The 23240-nt window shown below is 38.2% G+C and overlaps 1 protein-coding gene across 6 annotated transcripts in view; it reads right to left on the reverse strand.

Annotated features, from left to right (window-relative positions):
• Positions 1-427: 427 nt before the first annotated feature.
• The window catches only part of wwp2 (WW domain containing E3 ubiquitin protein ligase 2), a 116617-nt gene continuing 93804 nt past the window's right edge, over positions 428-23240 (reverse strand). For all 6 annotated transcript variants that reach the window (XM_061919967.1, XM_061919968.1, XM_061919969.1 and 3 more), the window contains 10 exons: positions 20546-20617; positions 19278-19366; positions 17653-17812; positions 11715-11848; positions 7679-7819; positions 7483-7603; positions 6264-6368; positions 6097-6193; positions 5703-5775; positions 428-815 (listed from right to left, as the gene is read on the reverse strand). In XM_061919967.1, coding sequence (XP_061775951.1) covers positions 716-815; positions 5703-5775; positions 6097-6193; positions 6264-6368; positions 7483-7603; positions 7679-7819; positions 11715-11848; positions 17653-17812; positions 19278-19366; positions 20546-20617 — 1092 coding nt within the window. In that variant the 3' untranslated portion in view covers positions 428-715. The remainder of the gene's footprint in view (positions 816-5702; positions 5776-6096; positions 6194-6263; positions 6369-7482; positions 7604-7678; positions 7820-11714; positions 11849-17652; positions 17813-19277; positions 19367-20545; positions 20618-23240) is intronic.

Here is a 23240-nt window from a genome sequence, read left to right on the forward strand (position 1 = left end):
AAATCTATATTTCATCTTGGGGCGTTGAATTGTTCGCGATTGAACGCCCTGAGATGACAATCACCTGGATGATTGAGAACCTTTACAATTATTTAGAGTACACTTTAATATCATAGACCTAAATTACTCATGTTGTCCAACAGTTGGTGACATTCAGAATGATCAAACTAATAAAATGGATGCAGCCTCCCTGTGGGTAAGATTCCTGAATATCAAACTCTTAACATCATAAGTGCCACACTGAAGGCGTCAGTGGGCTATCGTTTGCACAACCCTGGTCTACACCAAAAATATTAATTGATGTTAAATGTTAATTTTTACATTTTATTCATTGATAATGTATTTCACATTGTTTTATGCATCTAAAAGCATAATTCTCTATTAAATGTATTTTGTGTTCATATTTTTGATGTCAGGGACACGTTAATTGTATTTACATTGTTTATTATGGAAAAATTGCTTCAGTTTTCATACAATTTGGTTTTCTTTTGACTTTTGTAAGTCATTACTAATGAAAAGGGAGGTACTAAGGCATGTCGTAGTCGCTGGAAATGTAAATATACTGTATATATAGTGTGCGAGCCACAAAATACACAATGTATGTACAATATTCATAAAATAATGTTGTTTTTTCCATCCTGCAGGTCCTGATGGTGAAAGCTGACATGATTTATTAGCATGTTTTGAAGAAATAATAAGATTTTGTGTTGCACATTTACTCCTGACCGAATCCTTCAGTCTCCTCGATAGCAAACATGAGTTTCTCTCGCAGCTGCTCCACACTTCTGTAAGGCGGAAGATCAAGGCGATTAAAGCTTTGAAAGGAAAAACAAACACAAATAATTTTAGCAACAAAACATGATACACACACTTCTACACATTAAACATTAAATATGTTAAATTATAAAGAACTTTACATTAAAATATAAAGGCATTGCAATCGAAAAAAAATATACATTCTACATCATTGGCCTAAAGAAATATTTTCCATTAAAATCTAAAATAAATCTTAATATGTTAAAATATAGTGAAATCTTCTACATTAAAATGTAAAAAAAAAAAAATCTATATTGAAATCTAAAAACAGATCCATCCACCAATCTTCTTCCACTTATCAGAGGTTGGGTCGAGGGGGGCAATAGCCTAAGAAGGGAAGCCCAGACTTCCCTCTCCCCAGCCACTTCGTCCAGCTCTTCCCGGGGGATCCCGAAGTGTTCCCAGGCCAGCCAGGAGACAGTCTTCCCAACGTGTCCTGGGTCTTCCCTGTGGCCTCCAACCGGTCGGGCATGCCCTAAACCCCTCCCTAGGGAGGCGTTCGGGTGGCATCCTGACCATATGCCTGAACCACCTCATCTTACTCCTCTCGATGTGGAGGAGCAGCGGCTTTACTTTGAGCTCCTCCCTGATGACAGAGCTTCTAACCCTATCTCTAATGGAGAGCCCTGCCACTCGGTGGAGGAAGCTCATTTCGGCCACTTGTACCCGTGATTTTGTCCTTTCGGTCATAACGCAAAGCTCACGACCATAGGTGAGGTTGGGAACAAAGATCAAACGGTAAATTGAGAACTTTGCCTTCCGGCCCAGTTCCTTCTTTACCACAAAGCCGCACCGAACCGTCTGTTTATCTCACGATCAACTCCTCACTCACTTGTGAACAAGACTCCAAGGTACTTGAATTCCTTTTGGGGCAAGATCTCCTTCCCAACCCGGAAATTGCACTCCACCCTTTTCCGGGCGAGAACCATGGACTCAGACTTGGAGGTGCTGATTCTCATTCCAGTCGCTTCACACTCTGCTGCAAACCTATCTAGTGAGAGCTCAAGCTCTTGGCCAGATGAAAGACCACATCATCTGCAAAAAGCAGAGACCTAATCCTGCAGTTACCAAACCAGATACCCTCAACGCCCTGACTGCGCCTAGAAATTCTGTCCATAAAAGTTATGAACAGAATCGGTGACAAAGGGCAGCCTTGGCGGAGTCCAACCCTCACTGGAAACCGGTACGACCTACTGCCAGCAATTGGGACCAAGCTCTGTCACTGATCATACAGGGAACGGACCGCCACAATCAGACAGACCGTTACCCCATATCTCTGAGCACTCTCCACAGGACTTCCCGGGGTACATGGTCGAATGCCTTCTCCAAGTCCACAAAGCACATGTAGACTGGTTGGGCAAACTCCCATGCACCCTCAAGGACCACGCCGAGAGTATAGAGCTGGTCCACAGTTCCACGACCAGAACAAAAACAACATTGTTCCCCCTGAATCCGAGGTTCGACTATCCGGCGTAGCCTCCTCTCCAGTACACCTGAATAGACCTTACCGGGAAGGCTGAGAAGTGTGATCCCACGATAGTTGGAACACACTATCCGGTTCCCCTTCTTAAAAAGAGGAATTACCACTCCGGTCCGCCAATCCAGAGGTATCGCCCCCGATGTTCACGCGATGTTGCAGAGTCTTGTTAACCCAGACAGCCACACAGCATCCAGAGCCTTAAGGAACTCCGGGCGGATCTCATCCACCCCCGGGGCCTTGCCACCGAGGAGCTTTTTAACTACCTCGGCAAACTCAGCCCCAGAAATAGGAGAGCCCACCACAGATTCCCCAGGCACTGCTTCTTCATAAGAAGACGTGTTGGTAGGGTTGAGGAGGTCTTCAAAGTATTCCCTTCACCGATTCACAACATCCGCAGTCGAGGTCAGCAGAACACTATCCCCACAAAACACGGTGTTGACATTGCACTGCTTCCTTTTCCTGAGGCGGCGGATGTTGGTCCAGAATCGCTTCGAAGCAGTCTTAAAGTAATTTTCCATGGCTTCCTCGAACTCCTCCCATGTCTGAGTTTCTGCCTCCGCGACTGCTGAAACCGCACACCGCTTGGCCTGTCGGTACTTGTATGCTGCCTCCGGAGTCCTATGAGCCAAAAAAACACGATACGACTCTTTCTTAAACTTGACGGCATCCCTCACCGCTGGTGTCCACAAGCGGGTTCAGGATTCCCGCCACGACAGGGACCAACCACCTTGCTGCCACGGCTCCAATCGGCCGCCTCGACAATAGAGGTATAGAACATCGTACTCTCGGACTTTATGTCCAGCACCTCCCTCGTGACATGTTCAAAGAATTGCCAACTCCCCTCACCGTCGCCTCTCATTGCTGGCAACGCCAGAGTGGAAGAGGGTCCAGCTCCTCTCGAGATAACTGGTTCTAGAGCCCTTGCTGTGCGTCGAAGTGAGTCCGACTATATCTAGCCAGAACTTCTCCGCCTGGCGCACTAAATCAGGCTCTTTCTCCCCGAGCAAGGTAACGTTCCACGTTCCAAGAGATAGCATATGTCACCGAGGATTGGACCGCCAAGTGCCCTGCCTTCGGCTGCCGCCCAGCTCACATTTCATCCGACATCTATGGCCCCTGCCATGGGTGGTGAGCCCATTGGATGCGGGACCCATGTTGCTTCTTCGGACCTCATGGGAACAGGCGCTCGCCATTGTGCCCCACCTCCGGGCCTGGCTCAAGAAGGGGGCCTTGGTGGCCCGCGTTCGGGCGAGGGAAATCTGGGTCCTTCGTTTTTATTTTTCATGGAGGTCTTTGAGCTGCTCTTTGTCTGATCCCTCACCTAGGACCAGTTTGTCTTGGGAGACCCTATCAGAGGGAATAAAGCCCCCAGAAACCATAGCTCCTATGATCATTGGGACACGCAAACTCCTCTACCACGATGGCAACTCAGAGAGGAGCTAAAAACAGATTTTACATTAAAATCTGGAGAATCTTTTACAAAAAAGTATTAAATCAAAAATAAATAATTTACATTGAAATCTAAAGAACTATTCTACATTAAATATGTTGGTTAGTTAGTTGCGGTACATTTCGACCATGTATGCAGTTTTAACATAACACATCACATATTTTTCATTTCTCTTTACATGCCCGAAAACCAGTAGGAAAAAGCAACACATATTTTCATCCTACCCGCCTTGCTCTTGAAGTGGAATTTCTGACCTTTTGGACCATATTTGGTGTCTGTCGAAGTCCGAAAAAGAAAGTCTGTCAAAAAGCCTTAAGAATGTCTGCTCGTTTCTTTTTTTCTATTCTGAACCACTGGAAGAGCATATGAGGGTTAAAATTTAATTTGTGGTCGGTCTGAATATTCTACAAAATGTTTTGATTGTCTATTATGACTAAGGGATCCAAGGATGTTGCAGAACAAACAGGTTCAAAACTACGGGACCTTGATACATGAGGAAAAAATATAAATGGCTAGTAGACCAATACTGTGTGTGATTCGCATGATTCTCGATTCATCCAACGCCTCTGGAGGACGTTGTCTGTCTGCATGGGAAATTCAATCCAACTTTGTACTTTTTGATTATAGGTATATAAACATTTGTACTAAATTCACTTTGTTTGCTGTTTAAGCTTCGGACCCTCCACCACACTCTTAATCAGTTACTTCCACAAATGTTCACGTCCTGTTTTCAATTTGTAGCACAATTACATCCATGATTTCTAACAACAGTCATTTTCATATGTAGTAGTCAGTTACGATTCACTTAAAGGGATGAACAATATCTTATTTTCAATAAGTATCATTGTTCCTCTTTCTTATACTTTGTAAACACTTTTTGATTTTGAACAAACTTATAAACTGCCTCAAGTTAGTACATTGTTTGACTTATTTGCTTAATCCATTCCATAATTTAATTTCACATACTGATATGCTAAAGGTCTTATTTGTTGTACATGCATACATATGTTTTAAGATTTTTCTCTAATGTTACAGTATATTTCTCCTCTTTTATTGAGAGGAATGATTAGACACTCTTGGGTAGCAAATTAAAGTTTGCTTTGTACATAATTTTAGCTGTTTGCAAATGCATCAAATCATTGAATTTCAATATTTTGGATTCAAAAAAATAAGGGTGTGTATGTTCTCTATAGACAACATTATGTATTATTCTGACTGATCTTTTTTGTAACACGGTTAGTTAATGAAGTGTGCTTTTGAAATACCGATCCATCCATCCATTTACTACCGCTTATTCCCTTTAGGGTCGCGGGGGGGCGCTGGTGCATCTCAGCTACAATCGGGCGGAAGGTGAGGTACACCTTGGACAAGTCCCCACCTCATCGCAGGGCCAACACAGATGGACAGACAACATTCACACCCTAGGGTGAATTTAGTGTTGCCAATCCACCTATCCCCAGGTGCATGTCTTTGGAAGTGGGAGGAAGCTGGAGTACCCGGAGGGAACCCACGCAGTCACGGGGAGAACATGCAAACTCCACACAGAAAGATCACGGGGATTGAACCCAGGACTACGCAGGACCTTCGTATTGTAAGGCAGACGCACTAACCCCTCTTCTACTGTGCTGCCATATTGTCAAACCATCTTTTTAATTTGGTAATTAATTTATTAATTGTATTAGCTCCTGTGTGTTGTCTCCAGAACAGAACGTTGTTGTGTCATCAAATAAGTCCTTTGTAACTTTTGTATAAAAATTGACACTTTGGTCCCAGTAATTGATCCCTGGGGTACATATCTTTAGCTCTGTTGACATTGTAGCTTCTTACCCAGTTCAAAACCAGCTCCCTGATTCCATATTTTTTTAATTTAGTATCCCTCCCCGCCAGCCACTTTGTCCAGCTTCTCACGGAAATATTGTGTTTTTTATGAAAGAGTTTTAAGAAAGTTTTGTTTACCATGTGTGACTTCTTGGAAGCCAAGTTTCTTTTCCCACTTTGTCAATGCAGAACTTCTGAGGACCATTACTTCCTGTAAACAACATCACTCGAATCATTCACCATTTTCTATACGTCAATAAACAATACTACTATTACTAATAAAGCATGCTATTCCCTGACAATATGCAAGGTGTTGTTGCCGCCTACCAAGAATGTGTGTCAGTTTTAGCAGCACAAGCAATCCCCTGCTACCACACACACCTACACAGACATGCTGTACACATGCAGTCTTAATTTAACTGGAGGATCACATTGTGTCACAATAACTATAACAAAATCATTGACTTTCTGCAACAAATGAGTTGCAACTTTACAACAGAGTAGCTTTGCATTGTTGACAAATAAGGTGTACCGATAAGTTCAGAGAAGCCTCCGACAGGCAGACGACAAGTTCCTGTGACAAACTGAAGAAGACGGATTCTCTTCTCGTTATCCATTTCCTTCACCACCTAGAAGAACACAATCAATCAATCAATACACATTTATCACATTGTTCATTGGCTTTGTCACTCAACACACCTGCCAGAACCAGTGGATCTGTTTGGTGTTTTTGGTGTAGTGTCGGTAGATTGTGTTTTTCTGCCAGTCGACCAAATCTATCTCCTGCATCCCACACAGCATCAGCTGATTACACAAAAGAGGTAATGAATTATATGATCAGACAATAACAACAACAACAAAAAATCAATGAATAAAATAATCAGCTCATCAATTCATGCACTCAAGGAAACCTGTTCTTCTTTGAAACGTGCGGGATCTTTGTCTAATTGCATGTACATATGATTAGTTATGTAATTATTTATGTTTTAATTATTGTGTATGAAATGATTTTTGTAATTGTTGTACATCTGACACACTCAGCTTGAAACTACTGTAAGTGTGAGAAGAAGCAAGTATATAGGTACCTAAGTGCTTATACAAGTACTTATTTATGTAGGTACGTAAGTATTTATATACTTTTGTAGGTATGTATGTATTTATGTAGGTACTTAAGATACTTATGGAAGTACGTGTGTAAGAATTTGTATTTTTATTCAGGTACTCCTCCACATCGAGAGGAGCCAGATGAGGTGGTTCGGGCATCTGGTCAGGATGCCACCCGAACGCCTCCCTAGGGATGTGTTTAGGGCACGTCCAGCTGGTAGGAGGCCACGGGGAAGACCCAGGACACGTTGGAAAGACTATGTCTCCCGGCTGGCCTGGGAACGCCTCGGGATCCCCCGGGAAGAGCTAGACGAAGTGGCTGGAGATAGGGAAGTCTGGGCTTCCCTGCTTAGGCTGCTGCCCCCGCGACCCGACCTCGGATAAGCGGAAGATGATGGATGGATGGATGGATACATAGAATAGAGTTTTATTGTCATTATTGCAATGAACAGGTTCAAAGAACAACGAAATTGGAGCAGCTCCTCCTAAGGTGCATATACAATATGGTAGTATAAATAGTAAAAAAAAAAAAGTACATGTGTACTTATGCAGGTATTTACATACTTATGTAAGTAAATGTTATATTCTAACAGGTACTTATTTGTTTATGTAGGTACTTACATAGGTACTTGTATGCTTAAGTCGATCCTTGTGTATGTACTTTTGTATATACTTGTGTACATAACTATGTACTTGAGTATGAACTTCTGTGGGTACTTGTGTATGTAATTACTTCCGTAGGTACCTAAGTACTTGTGTAAATGTGAGTTAGTAATGATTAGAGAACTAATGTAGCAGCATTTTTATGCGTCACCTCCAGCTCCTTCTCGTCAAAGTAGCGCAGCCACTCTAGAGGAACGACCTCATTAAAGCCGTCCAGGAAAGCTTTGGTTTGTTCCTCCACTCCACGTGTGAACCTCCAGTCTGTCAGCAAGCTGTTAACAAGACAAACATCACATGTTTCACTGCGTGTTTTGCTCTCAAAGCTAACTCAGCAGAAGTTGCTTCACCTGATGTACTCCTCCTTGTTTTCCTCATTGACAAGAATGTTCTCTCCATCATCCTTCAGCTGGTGAGTGGAGACCTTGCCCAGGAGCTCCATGTCCTGTGCAAAATACAGCTCCACCCCACATTCCTCCAAACTGTTCTCTCTGGACAAAGGGACGCATTGATAAATATCCCTGTTGTTGGCCTCTTCAAACTGGCAAACAACAGCAATTATTTCATGAACAACTCTCTGCATTAAAAGTATCATATTTCATCTGAAAGAATCATACACAAAAAGAAAAAGGAGCTAAACCAAAATGGACAGCTGAAGTGGAGCCACAAGGCTGACTACGCACAAATACAGGTAAGTACAAAACAGGAATACTTAACAGTGATAGATAATGGAGGACAATAAACAAACAGTCCCACATAAAGTTGGGCAAAAAAGTATTTAGTCAGCCACCGATTGTGCATGTTCTCCCACTTAAAATGATGACAAGGGTCTGTAATTTTCATCATAGGTACACTTCAACTGTGAGAGACAGACTGTGAAAAAATCCAGGAATTCACGTTGTAGGAATTTTAAAGAATTTATTTGTAAATTATGGTGGAAAATAAGTATTTGGTCACTTCAAACAAGGAAAATCTCTGGCTCTCACAGACCTGTAACTTCTTCTTTAAGAAGCTCTTCTGTCCTCAACTTGTTACCTGTATTAATGGCACTTGTTTGAACTCGTTATCTGTATAAAAAACACCTGTCCACAGCCTCAAACAGTCAGACTCCGAACTCCACTATGGCCAAGACCAAAGAGCTGTCGAAGGACACCAGGAAAATAATTGTAGACCTGCACCAGACTGGGAAGAGTGAATCTACAGTAGGCAACCAGCTTGGTGTGCAAAAATCAACTGTACCAAACAGGGGGACCTGGTGAATGACCTGCAGAGAGCTGTGACCAAAGTAACAAATGTTACCATCAGTAACACACTACGCCGACAGGGAACCAAATCCTGCAGTCCCAGACGTGTCCCCCTGCTTAGGCCAGTGCATGTCCAGGCCCGTCTGAAGTTTGCCAGAGAGCACATGGGAGAATGTCATGTGGTCGGATGAAACCAAAATAGAACTTTTTGGTATAAACTCAACTCGTTGTGTTTGGAGGAAGAAGAATACTGAGTTGCATCCCAAGAACACCAAACCTACTGTGAAGCATGGAGGGGGGGACATCATGCTTTGGGGCTTTTTTTCTGCTAAGGGGACAGGACGATTGATCCGTGTTAAGGAAAGAATGAATGGGGCCGTGTATCGTTAGATTTTGAGCCAAAACCTCCTTCCATCAGGGAGAGCTTTGAATGGTTGACCAAATACTTATTTTCCACCATAGTTTACAAATAAATTCTTTAAAATTCCTACAATGTGAATTCCTCGATTTTTTTTCACATTCTGTCTCTCACAGTTGCAGTGTACCTATGATGAAAATTACAGACCTCTGTCATCATTTTAAGTGGGAAAACTTGCACAATCGGTGGCTGACTAAATACTTTTTGCCCCACTGTATTCTTCCTATACGATGCATCCGAAAAGTATTCACAGCGCTTCACTTTTTCTACAATTTGTCATGTTACAACCTTATTCCAAAGTGGAATAAATGTATTTTTGTCCTCAAAAATCGACAGACAATACCCCATGACAATGTGAAAAAGTTTGTTGTTGTTGTGGCAAATATATTTAAAAAAAAAACAAACAAACAAAAAAACATGTACATAAGTATACACAGACCATGCTCAATACTTTGTTGATGCACCTTTGGCAGCAAGTGTTTTTGAATGTAATGCCACAAGCTTAGGACACCTATCGTTAAGACAGTTTTGCCCATTCCTCTGAGCAGCACCTCTCAAGCTCCATCAAGTTGGATGAGAAGCGTTGGTTTTTACCCAGGATGTCTCTCCATGTTGCTGCATTCAGCTCAGAGCTACAACATTCCTCTGTGGAGAGAGGAGAAACTTCCAGAAGGACAATCATCTCTGTAGCAATCCACCAATCAGGCCTCTTTGGTATGGTGGCTAGACGAAAGCAAATTCTTAGCAAAACGACCATGACAAACACATTTCTCTGGTATGATGGGACAAAGAAAACTTGTTGGCATGAATGCCAGGCATCATGTTTGGAGGAAACCAAGCAATGCTCATCACCAGGCAAATACCATCTCTTCATGGTGATGGTATCATCATACTGTGGCGATGTTTTTCAGTGGCAGGTACTGGGACAATAGTCACGGTACAGTAGAAAATAAATACAGCAAGGTACAGAGACATCCTGGATGAAAACCAACGCTTCTTATCCAACCTGATGGAGCTTGAAATGTGCTGCAAAGAGGAATGGGGGGGAACTGCCCAAAGATTGATGTGCCAAGCTTGTGGCATCGTATTTAGAACTTGAGACTTAAGACTGTAATTGCTGCCAAAGGTTGATCAACAAAGGATTGAGCAAATGCGTTGAATACATATGTACATGTGAATTTTTGCTTTTAAATTGAGACTTAAGACTGTAATTGCTGCCAAAGGTTCATCAACAAAGTATTGAGCAAATGCGTTGAATACATATGTATATGTGAATTTTTGCTTTTAAATTGAGACTTAAGACTGTAATTGCTGCCAAAGGTTAATCAACAACGTATTGAGCAAATGCGTTGAATACATATGTACACGTGAATGTTTGCTTTTAAAAAATATGCCCCAAAATAAAACTTTTCACATTGTCATTGGGTATTGTTGAATTTTGAGGACAAAAATGAATGTATTCCATTTTCGAAACAGGCTGCAAGTTTTACCATATGTGAGTTATTGTGTAAAAAACAACTAAAAAGTATGCTTCATTCACAAGCTGTGCTACAAAAAAGATCAGTTATCATGATACATAATGTCAGTTTTAGAGTACATTCAATCTTTTTATTTATTTATTTACTGAATCAGAAAGATTAAATTAAGATGATAATTTTTTTAAACAGCTAAAATTGTGCACAAAGCAAACTATAACCTGCTACCCAAGAATATACACAAATTATTCTCAACAAAAGAGGAGAAATATAACCTTAAAGAAAATTTGTACTTGTATAATTTGTATGCTCGTACAACACTTTAAACCTTTAGCATATTAGTTTGCGGAATCAAATTGTGTAATGGATTATAAACAATGTACTAATATAATCCAGTTTAAGAAAAAATTATTAGAAACAAAGTACTTGTATTTTAGTCATGTCCAAAATGTAAACATGGTGGGCTATAGGCTACTAGAAGCTAGCAGCTACACAACAGCTAAGCAAACATTAGCACACGAGCCAGACATATGTAATAAGCGTCATTAATTGAACAATATTAGTCTAAATCAGCACACTATTTACAATAAACAAATATCAAGTAATTACAGTTGCATATTACCTACACATACACAATCTCCCAGGTAGAAAAGTATTAGAACTTATCTACTAACAAACACGCATGCATAATTCAATTTATTGCATCATGACCGTAACTTCATGAAATATTGTGACCATGAGTAATGCCAAAATAAACAAATACCACTGCAATTTTAACTTAAAAACAGCTTAAGTCCAGTCCAGTTAGTAATAAATAGGTTAAAGTTTTTCATACGTGCCATTGTTCTTGGTTAGACTAATTTCCCTTGATGTAACCTTTTCTAACATTCCATGCTACAAAACTAAAAATAAAACTATGTATGAATTCTGCTGGCATCTTGTTTGATCAATATTGGTATCGTATCAAAGGTGAAACAGTGGTATCGGAACACCCCTATATATCCGTTTGTCTAATTGGTACGAATGGTTAGTTGATCATTTTTTTCTCTGTCCTGTGTTTTTATTGTGAATATAATCACCATATGGAATTATTTTATTTTTTTCAAATTGTCAAAAGTAAAAGGTGTTAAGTGATACTGGCCCTGTATTAGTTAGTGTTAGAGCGATGCCCAAATGTGCGATATCGCCTACTTAATGTTTGTATTACGTTGTGGAAAATATAAATATAAATCAAGAATACAATACTTACTTTACCCATATGATCGAGTTGTAAAATTCAGGGTCTATGGACTCCAAGTCTTTGAGTGTAGGTTTTTTGTCCAGCATTCGCTTGTAGAACGGAAGTGTGAAGCCTGTGTCGATGAACTTGCCGTGGTAAAGAGCCTGCAGGGAGGATTTGTGTTACTGGATAAAGTTCCTAACTTGATATTGTAATAGAAGCCATGGATGACTAAAGGATTAAAAAAGGCATGTAACAAGAAGAATGCATAATATAAAACATTTATAATACAATAGAGACAGAGAACAAGTAAAACACATTAAAATCATGTAAAAAAAAGAATATTACAATCAGTTATTAGATAAGAAGAAAAACAACATGAGAGCAACAATGGGCATCCTGAAGAGTATCATTAAAAACAATGCTAAAAAGTATTATCCTCACCACTTTTTAGACGGAAACACAAAAAAATATAATATGAACAAAGTACTTTAATAACTACTTCATAAAAATAAGACCAAATCTAGAATAAAAGATACCAAATCTCGGGTCAACCGAGGACTCGAGTGACACAATAGACAGAAATCCTAATTTAATGTTTTTTTAGCAATGTAAAAAATAAGAAATAATCTAAATAGTAAAGAAATGCAAATCCAAAAATTCAACAGATTTACATTGAATAAATATGAAAGCAATAAAAATAAGTTATCAAAGAAATTGCAGAAAAATGTTGACTTATTTCTTTGCTGCCACAATTTCCTAAAATCATCGACAATTATTCAACAAAAGACTGAACAAATTCATAAATAAAAGCGGAAAACACGCAGAGAATCACTACGATGACAGAGCGAATATTTCTTCATCGATGGCATGAATAGAATTGACAGAGGTCATTACTAATGCAAAGAATAGAAAACAGTGTGCAGCAACAGCATTTATAGATCTAACAAAAGCATTTGACACAAAAAATCACAACATCTTAATACATACATTAGAACGATATGGCATCAGAGGACTAGTCTTGAACTGGCTAAAAAAGCTACTTAACAACTGGGAAGTCATATGTAAAGCTAAGTGAATGCTTCTTGACGGAACTAAAAATAGTGTGCACAGTATTCCAGCGATCAATACTCGGACAAACATTGTTTAGTCTTCATATAATCAACATTTGTGAAGTTACAAGGTACCTAAAGTTGCTATTATTTGCAGATGACTTGACAGAATTTTTTAGGAGGGGACACACAGAAGCTAATATAAATGGTAACAGAAGAAATTATTAAATTAAAAAGATGGTTTGACAAAAACAGATTATTTTCATCGGACTAAATGTGCTATTATGCTATTCGGTAAGAGTAGAAGAGAAAGTCAAACACAAACACAATTAGACGGAGAATACATTGAAAGGGTAAAATACATTTTGGATGTAATGATAGATTATAAATTCAACTACAAATCTTATATAAAAACATACAACAAGGTGGCAAGAAACATGAATAAAGCAAAATATGTTCTGAACCAAAAATCACTCCTTATTCTCTACTGCTCACTAGTTTTACTATATCAGAGTTATTGTGCAGAAATATGGGGACATAACTACAAAAATACCTTACATTCACTAATTACGTTACAAAACAGGTCAATTAAGATCATACACAATGCTGGATATGGAAAACATACAAACACTTTATTTCTTAAATCAAGAATATAAAAATTCAATGATTTGGTGAATTTGCAAACAGCAAAAATAATACACAAAGTAAACTTTAATCTGCTACCCAGGAATGTACAATTCTCCTCAACAAAAAAATAGAAATACAACCTTAAGGGAAAAATTTAATTTAAAACATTTGTTTGTACGTACAACACTTAAGTCATTTTGCATATGATTTGTGGAATTGAAGTATGGAATTAAGTAACGTGAAACAAAGTACCAATATGATCCACTTTAGGAAGGTGTTCAAATTGCAAGTGTTTGCAAAGTACAAGAGAAATATTTGTAAATATCTTGAACTTGAGGAAAAAAAAACATTTATCTCCTAGTAACCTACAACCTAGTTATGAAGAAAATTCTTGTATTTAGACTTCACTAATTTGTAATGTGTGAAATGCTGGATATATGTACAAAGCGAGGAGCTAGACTGAACATATGTCTTAGTAATTAATATGAAATGGAAAAGGGGTAGAAGTAAAATAGCATAGCTTCTTCCTACTCCTTTTTGGACATGTAAAGAAAAGGTAAAAATATGATACGTCATTTGGAAATTTCAAATAAACCAATCTGAATCCGAATAAAACATGTCAAAAAATTCTCATGAGACTCTCATAGAAGAGAAATATGATAATAAAAAAAGATGCTGTTCTGTGGCAGAGTTTTTTTGCTCTCTGTTTATTTCTTGTGTGAATTATCGCCACTGTTTAAAAAGAAGTATGGACTTCTTCAAGATCTTAGTAGACTAGATCAATCAATCAATTCCTTTATTGTCATTGTCATAAATAACACTTAAGTCATACATTTTAACGAAATTTCGTTTGAGCATAGATGTCATGTTAATGCAATTAATTCTAAGATAAAATCTACGAAACCTTTTTTTTTGCTTTTTCTTTGACATATTCTCCATTTGTATTTTGTGGTTTCACTCGGAATTTAAACTTTTCAAAAGTCGAACAGCAAATAGTTAAGTTTTTCATAACTATTTTTTAAGCACTATTTAGTTAATAAAGAAATGTATTTAAGAAAAGTTAACTTATGTTAGTGAGCCGAGTCGAAAGAGCAAATTTGTTTAAAAGAGTGTGACAACTCATCACTACTACTAATTGGGTTGTATTCAGTTGGATACACATGTGAAGATTTTGAACATCTTCAAATACTTTCGTCATGTTATGTGTGTATTTTTCTTCTCAATAGGAGGCAGCAAATATTCTGTGGGCAGCAGAAAGGCAGATTTTCTCTGACATGTGGTAGAAAAATGAATGGATGGATGGATGAATGAATGGATGCTTTTCTGCTGTGCAAGATGAGGTACAAAGATTTACACTCAGGTGGGTAGAGTATCCTACAATTTACTCAAGTAGGAGTACTGTTACTTCAGAGTAATATAACTCAAGTAAATGGATGGAAGTAAAAATAAAAAGTATTCATCCAAATAATTACGAGCGTAAGAATATGTATTCAGTGAAAAAACAACTACTCAAGTACCGACTAACTGGTGAGTAACTTCTGTTGTATTTGGCAAATTTTTATTGGTACTTGCAGTAGATCATGTTTATCAGAGAGACACTACTACAGTATGTATTACAAAAGATGCACAATTTTGTCATTTATGACATTATAAGAGGGCTAATGTTAGCATATGCACAGCTAAAACATAAAACAACATACAACTTATTGCAACATGTTTTTTTATAGTTGGAAGTGGAATTATTGTAGACTGAAATGTCCTCCCCGTGAATGCGTGGGTTCCCTCCGGATACTCCGGCTTCCTCCCACTTCCAAAGACATGCACCTGGGGATAGGTTGATTGGCAACACTAAATTGGCCCTAGTGTGTGAGAATGTTGTCTGTCTATCTGTGTTGGCCCTGCGATGAAATGGCGACTTGTCCAGGGTGTATGTCGCCTTCCGCCCGATTGTAGCTGATATAGGTGCCAACGCCCCCCGCGACCCCAAAATGGAATAAGCGGTAAAAAATGGATGGATGGATGAAAGTTGAACATTTCTACTGACATAGATGTCAGCGCATGATATAAGGAGTATAGATGTATATAAAGAGTTATGACGTCATGTCACTTATGTTTCATGTTTCGCTCTTGTTTTGATGTTTTTTTTACCTTATTATTTGTGGCCTTTTCGTATCTGCACTGCAATCACATAAATTCCCCATTGTTGGATGAATAAAGTCTATCCGATCCTAACCTAGTGGTGAAACAGATTCATGTGACAGAAGTCTCTTTAACAAGCCAAATAAATACCTCTTTGCAAGCAGTAATCAATAGATTATAAATAAATATGATATAAATAAATGTAGCGACGAAATGTAAGTCAATGTAACAAAGTAGAAGTCGCGTTTCTCCTACACAAAAATACTGAAGTAAAAGTAAAAAGTATGTTGCATTAAATCTACTCTGACAAGTAAAATGTATCCCAAGAGTTACTCAAGGGACTAAATGTAGCAAGTTACTACCCACCTCTGTTCACATCACCATGTTATTTTTTATTTTACTTAACAAGCTGCATCATAAAGGCCATGATTTTACTCAAGGACTATATGGCATGATTAAGGCTTGAATGTAAAAATGTCATTCTGTAAAGACATGTTCTTGTGATGATAGGCTCCAGCTAAACCGCAACACTAATGATGATAGGCGTTCGGCATGGAAATCAAAAACACCCCCAATGTATCAATTCCTTGGAATTGGTTGCCATTTTTGTAGGGGTTGTCTGAACGGTTATTCCTGGTGGGGATGACGTCATTACTTAAAACGGCGGCGCCTGGTCGGAACGAACACTAATATTTGATAAAAATAGATTGCAATAGCGCTACTTGTAATAATTATAGGGCTGCTATTTAATCAAGAGGGAGACATACGAGCAATATGTTGAAACATTTGAACACACAAAATGCAACAATTATAAAAGAAGAGTTTCATTTTTGAACCACTTTAATATCATACCAGGCAACAATACGCTAGCACGTCATCGGGTATTAACTCATTGCCTATCATGTTATTGCGCTATTATTGGTTAAATACAAACAAATACTTTCTCATTTAGATGAGCATGACAAGGGAAAGATTTTGATTTGCTGCGAGGCGGGCAGTGCTCATTCCAGTTCATGTCTGCTAAGTTTGTGGTCAAAATCTTGCATCGATTTGCTACAGCGCCGCTGCTATTTTTGATAAGTGAATTGTAGTCATAGAAAAGTTGCATGTTTTTCCCCCACCAGATTTTCTATCAGTCATTATATTATACCGGTGAAACTCCAAAAATGTTATTATCATGTACAGGGCCATTCATATTATCAATTAACTTCAAATGTAAAACTAATATGTGATACGAAATCATTACATGCAAAGTGAGGTATGTCAAGCCTTTATCATCAACCCCACATTTTCTGAGACTTTTAATTCAAGGTTTTCAAAAACTGTGAGCCATAATCCTCCAAATTAAATCAAATGAAGGCATGACATATCTCATTTTGCATGTAATAAGTTAATATCACATGAATGTTAGACTCGTCTAATTTCCACATGATTTATTTTGTTAAATTCTACAGAATAATATTAGTTATATTTATTTTCAAAAAGGTACCTTTTTTTCTTCTATGCTACATATGTGACCTCAGAACATCACCTTTGTAAGGTAATGTTGCCTCTAAACTAAACGCATTTTGGCTAATCTACCTTTTTTTCTCTTTCCAAATAAAAATCGATAAGGGAACTGTTAAGAACCTGAATTGCTAAGGAGAATTGAGAATTGAAGTGGAATCGGAACCAGAAAAATAATATCAATTCCCATCCCAAATAGGCGGTATAGTTTGTGTGATTTAATAGCCCAATCTTCGTTTCAAAACCAATCTCCACTGTGATGCATCTTGTAAAAAGGCAACAACATGTCAGAGAAAAGTTTATTTCCTGCCTCCCACTGGTCACTGATTGCATCCCTGAAGGTTGTCAGACACTCCCTCTTGAGCCTCACCGGCCAGGTTGGGTTGACTCCACTGTCCCGGTTCACTCACGAGCAAGACTCCTTTGGCATCGATCTAAAATAACTGTTATTTTGTCTTTATGAATGTACTATGCAGTTTTTGACTTGATTGATCATTTCAGTCTTACAATTGATGTCTAAGAAGAACAGCAGAAAGCCATTGAAAGCTTTATTAAGACAATAATAGTAATAATATTACAAAAATGTAAGCACCGAGACAAAGAGAAGTACAAACCATACCTTAGTATGTCAAAATGCAACTCACCATGGCTATAAAGCGTCCGATGAAACGGAAGTACATGAGATGGTCTGGGTTAATGGAGGAAGCTGGGTTGATCTGCAGACAGTAGTTGTTCTTCCCAGCATACTCAAACAGACAGTACATGGGATTCAAAACTTCGTGGGACAGCAGGAAGAACCACTCCCTGAAGAGCAACGGTACACAAGCATTAGGAATTATAGCCTTGACTAGGGTTCAACAACCCAAAATGATGTAAGAGCCATACTTGACCCAAACAACAAAACAAAAATCTTTCTGGAGCCGCAAAAAATTAAAAGCTTCATAATGAAGGCGACACATGTGGAAATGTCTATAGTTCTTATATTTTAGCGGACACTGGGACCCAGGTCTCAAACCAATGTCCTCAGGTGGGAGTGTTGCTTAATTGTTTCAGGTGCGCAATATAAAGACGCCTTTAAGTACTTACAAGAGAGCATTCTCATGTTGGCTGTCTTTGAATAAAGACTGCAAAAAACAGCAACTATGTGTTAAATTTTGTGGCAGACTCACTACCACAGTTTTTGCCGAGCGAAAATGTCTCATGGTTTGACCAGAAGGCCTCTTCAACGAGGGAAGTGTAGTTGACGACGATACCAAATATTTCCTGGTCCATCGCCTCCCTTAGACAGCAAGCGACAAGGTGGGCGATGAAAGTTGAGCGCCCCCCCGACAACAGGGAGGGATGATGTCAACACGCCCCTAGCCACGCCCCCACCATGAGATGTATCTTGGCAATCGAGGGGAAACCCTGTTCAAGTTAATGTAGTTATTTGGCACTAAAATAAACTAGTGAACAATTTATTTTCCATTACTTTTTTTGTATATAACAAGCATCTAAATAAATTCAAGTTTGAGTTTAATAGTATAAGAATTGTTTAGCACAAATAAAAAGTGTGAAAAAAAAAGTGACAAAATGTGAGCAGTGGTTACCTAACATAGGGCAAGCAATATTGAGATTCAGGGAGGTCATAATTTAAAACACAACAACATCATCATGATGACATGTAACTTATACAAGACAAATTGACTATAGGACCCAATTATATGTGTTTAAAAAATAAACCTAATCTATGGTTACTTGTTGACATGAATGACATCTTCAACAAAAACAGAGTGATTGGGTTGCAAATTGAGTTCAGACATACAACAACACGTTGAATTACAACAAATACAGAGAACATGAAGGAATACAACAAAGCAAAATCAAACAAACAGGGACTGAAATAGTGTAAGGATGGAAGAGAGCCAATGGTCCCACCACCAACATCAACTACAGTGAAAGTCCTTCCCTGCACCGTAACTTAAAAGGAGGTAGAGAAGGTATGGACTGACGAGCAGACGCAGACACCTCCCAACATCCCGTCCGTGGTTCTACCCTGTGGTAGAACAGCATATTGTCACCTACCATAGGGTAAAACCACTGACGTGACATAGGAGACAAACAACGCAAAACCAAGCAGAAAAAATGTAACATCAGCAACAGAAAAATGAAATGAACACAGATTATTATGGGGAAGTAGAAGAGTAAATATTAGACTTCACAATATCAATATAACACAAAACACAAATTAAACACATTTTATTAAAAAAACCACACCATGAACGCTTACCTGGCTATTCCACCATAGTCCAGTCCCTCCTCCCCTCTCATGATGATGTAGAGTCTGCGGCGGAGATCATACGGCTTCACATTCATTATCTGAAAAAACGGCCCAATAGTAAGAGCAAAGGAATGGAGCGAATGTGTAAAACTGTGTGCCATTTAAATGTGTGATTGTTTGTAAAGTGAGAATGTATGCGAGAGCAGAAATATTCATGAAATTACAAGTACTACATGCATGCAGCACAGCAGCTCAAATAAGACCGGGCTTTGATGCAAAGCTGACGGTGGTTTAGTTTATGAAGCAGCGAGGATCTGTGTGACGAAAAGCAAGCTGACTAAATTATGCAGAAAAATAATTGTATCAGTTTGGTAAACTTTGTTTTCGTGTTTCGCTGTAATGTTGGTTGCTTATTAATCTTAACTGATTGCTAAATGTGCAGGAGGTGGAAACATCTGAATCAAAGAAAAAAATTTGATTCACACCAGAAACGCGATTTTAATTTATTTTGATTCTAAATCGATTCACAATTTTCAAGCATTAATTGTGAATGGTTATCTGTGAATCTGTGTTGGCCCTGCGAGGAAGTGGCAACTTGTTCAGGGTGTACAATGCCTTCCGCCAGAGCGCAGCTGGGGTAGGCTCTAGCACCCCCACTACCCCGAAAAGGACAAGGGAAAGTGAATGGATGATTAAAATGTTTTTTTAAATGACAGTTTTTTAAAATGTTTTTAAGCCATTTCTGCGCTGACTTGCTGCACGCATACGTCAGCAGAAAAGAGGAGCATTTGTAACCTGTAACTGGTTTTTGAAAGGGTCTTATAAAAACACACATACCACATATTAAATTGCGAGAATAAGTCTGAATCAACAATCGCTTCTGAATCAAATAGTGACTGCAAGAATCAGAATCAAACCCAATGGTGAGTTTTTGTAAGATTCAAATCCCTAGTAGATAAACATCTGAATCAAGGTGTTAAGGACATCATTTAAATCCCAGTAAGTTGTAAAAACTCGTCCCAAAAATAAATACTGGCCCAGACTTCAAATACAAAGTTATCTTTATGTACTGGCACATTCATGTATATTCATGTACATTTAGGGTGCATCATCAGGAAAAACCCTGTCAAATTATAGTTAATGCACTACAGTTGTAACACTTAACGCAAGCAAAAAAACTGTGAGATGTTAAAAAAGTAGTCATGAAGGGAAAGTGTACTATGTTTTTGATGTCCAAATAAGGTGACTGCAGTGAGAAGTGTGAGAGTGATCAAAACCTGCTGAAATGAGTCCTCAAACAGCGTCTGTCTTGAAACTGAGATCTTCACGTGGCTTGGCAAAGCATTGGACTGACAAAACAAAAGCAAACAGTAAAAAATATTGTCAAATAATCAGTGATATCATTTGAATACATGTCCATTGACCAATAAACTGCTCTCCACATCCACTAATGATGGGATGACGTATATATTTGTTGTTTTCAGAAAAAGCTGAGTACACAATTTATTATCAACCTTTAAAACGTGCATTATACCAGTATCCACAATCTGGCCCACTAAAAGTCCCAAGTTTAAAAATAAATATTATTGTTTGTTTTTTTAATCTGTCCTGTTCAGCTGCTCAAATAAATTGTTGACGTAGGTGCCAATATCTGCTGTACAGGTACAAGAGATAAGTGTTGCCTTAGTTGTATTTGACTTTATTAAGTGTTTTGATACATTTAGTGTTTGGTGTAGGCCGACCAAAGCAGGAGGGAAAAAAGAAGAAAGGAGGAGAAAAAAAAAGGAAGACAGCGGTATAAATTGTGGCGACAAGATTTACATACACATTATATATAAATATAAATAAATATATATTTGTATATATATGTATATATATATATATATATATGTATATATATATAAATATATATTAGTATATATATGTATATATATAAATATATACACATATAAATATATATGTATACACATATACTATTCTCCCTTTTCTGTTTACACACAGATTCTGCTTTTAAGCCCATGTGCGCTGTCATGCCAAGTATAAAAACAAATAAGTGAACCACTATTTTTTAGAGGCAGTACACTACCGTTTATGATTTATTTACACTGCAGTACTTATTTAGTACCGGTATACTGTACAACCCTACATAAATACATACACGCACATTGCAAACACACATTATATATATACATACCTGTATATAGCTATAATATACACATATGTATGTACATATATATACACACACATATACATGCAAACAGACATGCATACATGTACATATATACATACATATTATTGAAGTATATATACACACATACATAAATACATATACTGTATACACACACACACACACACACACACACACACACACACACACACACACACACACACACACACACACACACACACACACACACACACACACACACACACACACACACACACACACACACACACACACACACACACACACACACACTCACACACTCACACACACTCTAGGGTAGTATGGTATACCAGTACAGTTTGATCCACATGCTGCTGTGCAACGGAGACAACAGAGCCGAGGTGCATGATGTTGAATGTGTCAAAACGCACACACAAAGCGCATACAAGCAATAACATTATAGAAAGGAAGTGTGGCAAAAAACTGCAATCCTACTGGTTCATAAAGAGGGTGACTGAAGCACAATATGGAAGTATTTGGGCTTCAAAACTAACGATAAAGGTGGCGCTTCAAACAGGGAGGTGCCGCTCTGCAATTGCCGTTTTAAAGTACGCCGTGCCAAATGTGGCAATTTTTGGGTAAGCATTTAGATCTGCACAAGGAGTTATAAATAGTAACAAGTAATAATGTAGTTGTTACACCTTTCAAGCTGTTCGGCTGCCATGCAGACCGTAGTCGAAGAACACAGGGCAGACGTTCCATCAAGGACCGATGTTTTCGTCGGGGGTAACACCCTTCATTATTCCCAGCAATTGATTTGCTAAGAATGATGAGGTTACTGATTTGTGACAATCGCTTTACTGTTAGTTTTGCAGGACACAACCGGACCCGTTCATCACTGTATTGCGCTGTGCACGCACTACCTCTCTCTCTCTTTACTCTCCCACTGACATCACTCAGCTAACACATTGCCATTCTCGCAAACACACATATACTACTCTTATAAATTAACCAGCTTCTATACAGATACATAGACGTGCGCACGGCTGATTGGCCTGATGCCAAATATTCACGCAGTTAAAACTGCTGAGTTAGCGTTAACTAATGCAAGTAAAATGATTTAATTTTGTTACAAATTCCTACAATTTGTGTTTTACCTTTAAAAATGTGTGTTGTACCTGCTACATGACTAATCTGTGTACTTTTATCCGTAGTTTTGTTTTTAGTACTTACTAATAATTGTATTTTTCTTAAAATACAGACCACGAGGGGAAATCATAAATCATAGAGAATATAACATAATATCAATAAATATTTTTATTCTATTCTAACCTAATTCTTGATTATGGCAGACTATATGTAATATGAAAAAATGTAAGTTGTTCTTTGAGTGCAACACAAAAATCCCAATGTGTTTGATGCTTTTTCATTTTTAACCATATAAAATTGTTCTTTGAGTGTAGTAGGAAACATATGTTTAACGTATTGTAAGATTTCATGTTAAAGTAAAGTCAATGTCTTTTCTAAAACTAATTTGTACTGCAGATACGGGAATTTACATCAACATTGTAATTAATTAGCTTGAGTGCCTGGACAGGACAGATTTAAAACAAAAACAAACAAAAAAACAACACTTTTTTAAAAAAAACAATCTTGCATTCCTTCATTCTTCTTCTGAATCATCCGTTCGAAATTTCTCAACTGGTGACGTTTTCCCAAAATGTGATATTAGCCGATATCTCCATATAAGCTAGAGGTTTACCCGAAGAGCTTTGTACTCAATAGGCTCTCATTTCTCTATCCTT

This window comes from Nerophis ophidion, linkage group LG14 (assembly GCF_033978795.1).
Source record: "Nerophis ophidion isolate RoL-2023_Sa linkage group LG14, RoL_Noph_v1.0, whole genome shotgun sequence".
Lineage (NCBI taxonomy): Eukaryota > Metazoa > Chordata > Actinopteri > Syngnathiformes > Syngnathidae > Nerophis > Nerophis ophidion.